General features: G+C 43.8%; 1 protein-coding gene across 1 annotated transcript; it reads left to right on the forward strand.

The window, feature by feature from the left end:
* The first annotated feature begins 937 nt into the window (after positions 1 to 937).
* ZMAT2 (zinc finger matrin-type 2) lies at positions 938 to 8237 on the forward strand. Its single transcript, XM_012748951.3, has 6 exons — positions 938 to 1044; positions 1406 to 1499; positions 2644 to 2767; positions 4350 to 4423; positions 4876 to 5021; positions 7191 to 8237. Exons 1-6 carry the CDS (start codon positions 1027 to 1029, stop codon positions 7332 to 7334), a joined length of 600 nt encoding a protein of 199 aa, XP_012604405.1. The 5' UTR covers positions 938 to 1026; the 3' UTR covers positions 7335 to 8237.
* Positions 8238 to 8645: the final 408 nt, after the last annotated feature.

Consider the following 8645-nt stretch of genomic DNA (forward strand, 5'->3'; position numbering starts at 1 on the left):
TGCATAGACCATAGGAAATTCTTGAGTGCACACTGGATAATTCTGTGAGCTAGGAGTAACCTTCCTGGGGTGATACTTCAGTGAAGGGAGCAGCCACATTCTTCCTTCTTTCCCTCCTTTCCTCAACTTGGAAATAACAGTTATATCACTAAGAATCAACAGTGAGTCTTATGCTGGAGTACTTCACTCTAGAGCAGCTGCCCCCAATCTTTTTGGCACCAGGGACCATTTTCATGGAAGACAATTTTTCCATGGACCAGCGAGGGGGGAATGGTTTAGGGATGATTCGAACGCATCACATTTATTGTGCACTTTGTTTCTATTATTATTACACTGTAATATGTAATGAAATAATTATACAACTCACCATAGATTGGGGATCTCTACTCTAGAGTGTTACTGATGACTGGCCTTCCCAAGTCTAATCACATTGATTAAATTGTACCCTACCGATTGAATGACTCTAATGTTCCCCAGTTGATGGAATAATGAGTTAACCAAAGGGCGATAGCATTGCTTCAAGGAAAAGAGCCCAAGTGCAAAACGTGCTTTCTATATGTGCATTGGAAACACTTTAGCGTAGCTTAGGGACATATCGCCAGTGCATGCTGGTGAAGGGGGGCCATTTAGAGCCCTTAATAGCAGCACTTCAGTCTTAAAAGTTTAGAAATGCAAGCAAGGTTGATTAGACTAGATCGGAGCCCACTGTTTCCGAACTTCGGTTTCCTGGTGCGTTACACAGTTCAACTTAATCTGTCTGCCCGCCCGCCCTTCAATGCTTGTTTTGAAAGCCGAAAGAAAGAAACGTTTGCAGGCGCCCTTACTTCCGTGTTGCTTCATATTCCCCTTGCGCCTGCGCCATCTCCTAGGAACGGAGGCGGGGCCAACAAACGTTTTAGAAAGTCCTCCAGTCTTTTAGCTCTGTTAGAACACGAGACTCTAAGCTTACTGGAGAGCCATCTTGCCTTACGGCACCAGGCCGCTTTTTACGGCATTTTCCGCCTTGCCATTCACTTCGCTGTAAAGATGGCGTCGGGCAGCGGGGTAGGTGTTGTATGTGTGAAGAGGAGGTGGTTTGAGGGTGGGAGGTGGCTTCTCAACGCTGAATAGAGACAAACTCCTGCACCAGACTGGCTTCCCGACGCTTCCTCGAGATCCCAGGTTCTGGATTCGAGAACTCCCCCGTAAGGCCCTGGAACAGGGTCAGTGGAGTCGCGGAGGTCTCTCAGGTTGGGTTCCTGAGGCTACCTCAGCCTCCTAGTGCGGTTCAGAGAGGGTTCAGAGAGGCTTCTCTTTCGGAGGGTCCTGGAGCCGCCTTGGAGGCGAGGACGCGGTTCCCTCAATTTGTGTAGGGGTCCGGACACGATTGGCGACGGATCTTGAGCGCTTTTTTTCCCCCCCACAGACAAAAAACTTGGACTTTCGCCGAAAGTGGGACAAAGATGAATACGAGAAACTCGCCGAGAAGAGGCTCACGGAAGAGAGAGAAAAGAAAGATGGTGAGTCCTTACTCCATCTAGGGTTAAGGGTATTTTAGAAGTGATGCAATGAGTGGGGAGAGGGTGGAGAGTTGAAATGCGCTGCCCTCCTATCCAGTGTAACTCTGTCAGAGTGTTGCCTCCCTGGTCCTTGGTTTCTACATGTATAAAATGAGAGCGAGGAGGTGAACTGAAGTGGTTTTGAGGTGCTCTTCAGTTCTTTTATCCTCTGCTTCCTTGTCTTCCCTTTACTTGGCTCATTTAATCTTCTCTTGAAGTACAGAGAGGAGAGCAGAATCTTTAGTAGTGACAGAGAAGAAGTTAGGTGGAGTATTTTGCTGCTGTTCATTGCTGCTATCGATGACCCCACTTTTTACCTTGAAATTCCTTAAAGGAGAAAGCGTTCCTGGCCCAGTCAAAAACCTCTCATATAGTCTAAGCAGGGGTATTTCCCAGGAAGTGATTGTTTCAGCTTGTACTAAGTAGTGCTGTTTCTGCGTGCCTTGTACAGTGATAGGAAGCTAGCGCTCCTCTCCTATATAGGGATTACTTTTTAGGAAAAGTCTTATTTTGTCATCTGTTTCAAACTTGTATATTCTTCTTTCCTTTTACATGCCAGCTCACACACACTAACCCTTTTAGTTTATATGTAATATGAATAATAAATAGTTCTTGACATGTAACAGGTATATGTTGGTCCCCTTTTTTGAAAAATTTGACCCAGCTCTCAGGTGTTTTTCTGTGTCATGCTTAGGATATCTGCCTGAAAGCATTATTGGAGTGTCCTTGCTCCTCTTTTGAAAAGGTTGCTTCTAGTAAAAATTCAGAACTTCTCCTTTCCATTCAGTTAATCAGTAAACAGAAAGCATTGCTTTTAGAATTGCTGGCTTTAAAGTGGAGAAAAGCTATAGAGGGGCTGGCTTGGAGCTGGCTTATTTTTTTCCTGTGTTGAGATTCTCCCTATCTGCTGCTTTAAGTATCTGTTGTGTTCCTTTGCTTAGGAATAAAAAAATAAATGAGAGTAGACCTAAATTTTGGGTTTCATGCATTTTTCCCTTTTTGGTTGAGGAACTGTAATTTTTTTTAGTATTTTTTTTTTTTTTGCATTGGATGTGCTAAGAGGGACTGTAATATTAAAGGGACTTCTATCTCCATTATATTTCAGGAAAACCAGTGCAGCCGGTCAAGCGAGAGCTTCTGCGGCACAGGGACTATAAGGTGGACCTGGAATCCAAGCTTGGGAAGACAATTGTCATTACCAAGACCACCCCACAGTCTGAGATGGGAGGGTGAGTGGCTTTTCATCTTTCTCTGTAGCCAAGAGTGGGTCTAGTAAACTACCTGTGTAGGTTTTTGGAAGTGTTAAGGGAGAGTCCCAGGCCCCAGGATTTGATTCTTCTTGCCTATAATTCTAAGGTTTTTTTTTTTCTGTCTCCCGTAGTCTCAAGTTAACAAGATAGTGTCTCTAGGAGTGTTCACTTTGTGGGCTTTTTCATATTAGCACTGCAACTACTACTTAACATTTTACAAGAGATGATTTGTTCTATCAGAGGAAGAAATGAAGGAAGGGACTAATGAGATTTCTGAGGGAGAAATTAGGTAGAGCTAGAATGGAGACTAAGAGTTGTTGATGAAGAGAGGGGATTGAGGTTCCAGGCTAGCTGCAAGAATTATGGATTGCCTGGTTGTGTGCCTTTTTCCCAGGCCAAAACTATAGAAAAGAAAGGTCCCACAAGAGCTCATCACCTTTTTGCCCACCACTACTCTTTTGTCCAGTTAGGTTTTCTGGCAGGAAGGCAACACAGATAGTAAGTAATGAGTGAAAGTTCTCTGAGGTGCTTAATAAATCCATTGTTGTCATTTCTCCCAATCATTGCTGTGTAAGTTAACAAATTAATCCAAAGTTGAGCAGCATAAACAAACAACATATAGTCCATAGTTTCTTTAGGTAAGGAATTTGGGAATGGCTTCCCTAGGTGGTTCTGGCTCAGGATCTCTCATGAACCTGCAGTCAAGGAGTCAGATAAGTAGGTCTGCATTCTTTTGTGTCTTAAGTGGGGCTGGAAGATCTGCTTCTAAGCCTTCTCACATGCCTATGGTTTGGAGGCCTAAGTTCTTTGCTTCATGGGCCTCTGTGTAAGGTCTCTCACAACAAAGCAACTGGCTTCCCCAGAGCAAGTGATCCTTACAAAGACAGCAAAATCCAGACGGCACTGGGCTTCAGTTCTTTACCTTGGGGGGTGGCCTGTACACACCCACGACCACGGAATGGTCTCTTTCATATGGCTCTAGGGTCAGCTGCTCCTGGGGCCTTTTTTGAGATAGAGTCCCACTCTATTGCCTGGGCTAGAGTGCTGTGGTATCAGCCTAGCTCACAGCAACCTCAAACTCCTGGGCTCAAGCAATCCTATTGCCTTAGCCTACCGAGTAGCTGGGGCTATAGGCATGTGCCACCATGCCTGGCTAATTTTTTCTATATGTTTTTAGTTGGCCAATTAATTTCTTAATATTTTTAGTAGAGACGGGGTCTTGCTCTTGCTCAGGCTGGTTTCGAACTCCTGACCTCAAACGATCTGCCCACCTTGGCCTCCCAGAGTGCTAAGATTACAGGCATGAGCCACCTCGACCAGCCAACATACCATCATTTTTTGACATATTCTGTTGGTCACACAGACCAATCTTTGTACAAATTGGGAGGAGACTACACAGGGTAGGAATACTGGGAGGGTAGGGTTCATGCTGGGGCTTAGAGGATGGCTATTGCACTCTCCTGAAAGCTAAGGCTTCATGGAAATGAAGGCTTAACACTTCTAAGAAGGAAGATCCTTAAAACTAAATTTGACCCATGTGCTGTTTCTTCCTGTTTGTTAGATATTACTGTAATGTCTGTGACTGTGTGGTGAAGGACTCCATCAACTTCCTGGATCACATTAATGGAAAGAAACGTAAGGCTTGGAGGTAGTTTGGGACTGGGACTGGGATTGGGTTTTAGAGGTGGGTGGAGAAGGTTGTTGGGCCTTTTTTCATACCTGTGGAACTCTCCATTTGCTTTAGCGCAGGCCATCCTTTACTTCATTATCTAATATTTCTGGCCGTGACGTAAGATACTGTTCTAGGCTCTCAAAAAGTTCAAACCATGTTCTTCCTGGACCCAGTTGGCCCCACAGGTGCTCATCTGCTCAGTAAGGGCAGTTGGAAACTATTTGCATCCTGTTATCTAGGGCTGCTGCTTTTGGGAACAGGTGAGGTCAAGGGAGTTTCTTTTAGCTATAATTATTTTTGCTGTGGGTGAGAGATAATTTTTCTTTTTCTTTTTTTTAAGAAGTCAGGAAAAGTCTTTTTGAGGGTTTGAGGATGTTGTAATGACCTTGCCTTCTTCACTGTTGACCCTACCCAGATCAGCGAAACTTGGGTATGTCTATGCGTGTGGAACGTTCCACACTGGATCAGGTGAAGAAACGCTTTGAGGTCAACAAGAAGAAGATGGAAGAGAAACAGAAGGATTATGATTTTGAGGAAAGGATGAAGGAGCTCAGAGAAGAGGTAAGGCTTTTCTGTCCGTCCCCTGATCAGCTTTGAATTTTAGGTTATGAATCATGAGAGGCCCTCTTCTTCATCCCATTCCTACCCCCAGAGTTGTATCTCATTTATTGGTTTTGTTTGGGATTCTCATGTTATGAAGGACATGGCTCTAAACCTACCCTTGTCTGCTGGACTCCCTGAGCCATACTTTTTTTTGGTAATTATAGATGCTACTTGATTTATGATGGGGTTATATCCTGATAAACTTATCATAAGTTGAAATGTATGTAATACACTTAACGTACCAAACATCATAGTTTAGCCTAGCCTACCTTAAATGTGCTCAGAACATATTTGCCTACAGTTGGGCAAAATTATCTAACACAAAGCCTATTTTATAATAGTGTTGGATATCTCATGTAATTTATCGACTACTAAAAGTGAAAAAAACAGAATGGTTTTATGGGTACTCCAAGTACAGTTCCTATTGAATGCTTATTACTTTTAGACCATTATAAAGTTTACTATCGTAAGTCAGATCATCAGTTGGGAATATGTGCATTCTTTTTAATTTTTTAAGACTTATTTTTTTATTTTTTTTAATTTTTTTTTTTGAGACAGAGTCTCGCTTTCTTGCCTAGGCTAGAGTGAGTGCCGTGGCGTCAGCCTAGCTCACAGCAACCTCAAACTCCTGGGCTCAAGCGATCCTCCTGCCTCAGCCTCCCGAGTAGCTGGGACTACAGGCATGCGCCACCATGCCCGGCTGATTTTTATATTATATATATTAGTTGGCCAATTAATTTCTTTCTATTTTTATGGTAGAGACGGGGTCTCTCTCAGGCTGGTTTTGAACTCCTGACCTTGAGCAATCCGCCCGCCTTGGCCTCCCAGAGTGCTAGGATTACAGGTGTGAGCCACCTCGCCCGGCCCTAAGACTTATTTTAGAGCAGTTTTAGGTTTATAGCAAAATGGAGAGGAAGGTATAGAGATTTCCCACACACATGCATAGCCTTCTCCATCTCTTTTTTTTTTTTTTTTTTTTGAGACAGAGTCTCGCTTTTTTGCCTAGGCTAGAGTGAGTGCCATGGCGTCAGCCTAGCTCACAGCAACCTCAAACTCCTGGGCTCAAGCAATCCTACTGCCTCAGCCTCCCGAGTTGCTGGGACTACAGGCACGAGCCACCATGCCCGGCTAATTTTTTATATATATATATTAGTTGGCCAATTGATTTCTTTCTATTTTTATAGTAGAGACGGGGTCTTGCTCAGGCTGGTTTTGAACTCCTGACCTTGAGCAATCCGCCTGCCTCGGCCTCCCAGAGTGCTAGGATTACAGGCGTGAGCCACCGCGCCCGGCCCAACCCCTTTTTTTTTTTAAAAAAACAAACTACAGGAAAGATTACATAGACCTAGTTCCCAAGAGGCCTGTGGAACCAGGCTGACTTGATCAGAATTCTGTTTCCTCCACTTACTACCTTTGGCATGTTATATAACCTCCCTGTGCCTCAGTTTCCCCATATTGGAGGAGATCTCAGTATATTAGATACAAAGTACTCAGAACAGTTCCTGGTGTGTACTACATGCCTCAGAATGTTTGTTGTTATTACATAGTTTTGCTCCCATAATTCTGTTAAGAAATAGAAATGAACTAGGGTGTAGGATTGAGAAATTCTCTCTAGAGGCTAAAACTTCTTTCTTATCCTTCATAATCTTTACTGTGGCTTTTGCTTTGCTATTGAGATTTTCACTTGTGGTTCTTTTTTTTTTTTGGAGACAGAGTCTCACTCTGTTGCCCTGGCTAGAGTGCCATGGCATCAGCCTAGCTCACAGCAACCTTAAACTCATGGGTTTAAGCAATCCATCTGCCTCAGCCTCCCGAGTAGCTGGGGCTACAGGCATGTGCCACCATGCCTGGCTAATTTTTTCTATATATTTTTAGTTGTCCCATTAATTTCTTACTATTTTTAGTAGAGATGGGGTCTCGCTCTTGCTCAGGCTGGTTTCAAACTCCTGACCTGAGTGATCTGTCGGCCTCGGCCTCCCAGAGTGCTAGGTGTGAGCCACCACACCCGGCCTTTACTTGTGTTTAACAACATTTTCCTAAAGATAGAAAGGAATCTTGAAGTTCACATGTCTCTTTCAACATTTGGCTGAAGAGTCTAAACTGATTCTGAGTGATTTTCCCCTCTAGGAGGAAAAGGCCAAAGCGTACAAGAAAGAAAAACAGAAGGAGAAGAAAAGGAGAGCTGAGGAGGACTTGACATTTGAGGAGGATGATGAGATGGCAGCTGTGATGGGTTTCTCAGGCTTTGGTTCCACCAAGAAGAGTTACTGAGGCTTTCTATGCTTGGCCTAACTTTGGCCTATGCTGGACCTGACTATGTGCGTGTGTGTGGGGGGAGTTCATTTCTTTTTGGGTACTGGGGAAAGTCCTTAAGAGTGTCAATGGGGAGGACTAGAGGGTGGGTATTTGGTTTCCCTCTACCTTCAGAGGACACAGGATACAAAGGTAATGCTGTGGCACATTCCTTCAGCCTCAGTATATATCACTGGAGTCACAGGACCTCTGCCTATCTGAGTTCCCAATAAAGAAAAACCTCCCCTTCTGAGGCTGCTTCCCCGAAACTCCTGCATCTTTCCCTCTTCATCTATCCAACCTCTTGTCTGAGCATCCTACCTTTATCCTGTGTTCTGCCTTTTTTTAAATTTTCAAAACTTTTGTTCAGCCTGCAACAGAAGCGATCTCTGGGTTCCCAGTTTGCAGTTGGTGGCATATCCTTGACCAGCCCCCTCCTCCCATCTGGCCCTGTGGTTCTCTAGCCACTTGTGCATGCATGTGTACTTCTGCCTGGGTCAATGTATGTGTGGGTGTGTGTGCATGAATCTGTCACATAGAGGGGGCCTGAGCTCAGAGCATTGCTGGCCTGGGCCTGATGTTCTTGGCTTCCTCAGAGCATGTAACAGGAAATTAAATGGGATGAGTGTTTGGTGTGGTTTATGTCTGATAAGTTTTTTTTTTTAACATTGTTCAGATGTAGATTGTTTCAGCTTCTGTTTGTTTCATTTTACTGAGGATTTCTCTGTTTTTGTCTTCCTTGTGAGCAGGCTCTTGGAAGAATCTGTTTGATGCAAAAAAGAAAATGAAAAAAAAAAAGCCAAAACCTCACTGTGGGAGCCCTCGGGTCTTAGAGGCTGTTCAGCGTGTATAATAAATGGCATTGGCTGGGCCTGTTTCACATTTGGTGGGAACATTCCATATTCTTCCTTATGCATATTTATTTTTCCTTCTCACACTGAGGATTTTCATATAGAGTGTTTTTTTTTTTCCTTTCATTTGACCACTGTCACTCAATTTAATTTTTGCCTGGGTTCCTTTAGCATGAGTTGTGTTATCCTCTGATATGGGCTCTGTCCAGAGGAGTCTGGACAAAACTTTTTCTATAATTTTAGCCTCCTTTGATCTTCTGTTTTGGGAATAGCAGAGCTCAAGATTGAACTTAGTGTTTTTCTTACTGTTTATAGTTGGGCTAGGCACAGGGTTACTCATTCATGGCACTGTTGACATTGTGGGCTAGATAATTCTTTGTTGTGGGTGGCAGTGCTGTGCATTGTAGGATGTTTAGCAACGTCCCTGGCCTCTACCTAC

This window comes from Microcebus murinus, chromosome 21, assembly GCF_040939455.1.
Source record: "Microcebus murinus isolate Inina chromosome 21, M.murinus_Inina_mat1.0, whole genome shotgun sequence".
Taxonomy (NCBI): domain Eukaryota; kingdom Metazoa; phylum Chordata; class Mammalia; order Primates; family Cheirogaleidae; genus Microcebus; species Microcebus murinus.

What these genes read in the sequence shown, in the direction of transcription:
- ZMAT2 (XM_012748951.3), top strand. An exon ending in CCACAGTCTGAGATGGGAGG is followed by an intron (nt 2,768 to 4,349) that starts GTGAGTGGCTTT and finishes CCTGTTTGTTAG; the next exon opens with ATATTACTGTAATGTCTGTG. An exon ending in TCACATTAATGGAAAGAAAC is followed by an intron (nt 4,424 to 4,875) that starts GTAAGGCTTGGA and finishes GACCCTACCCAG; the next exon opens with ATCAGCGAAACTTGGGTATG.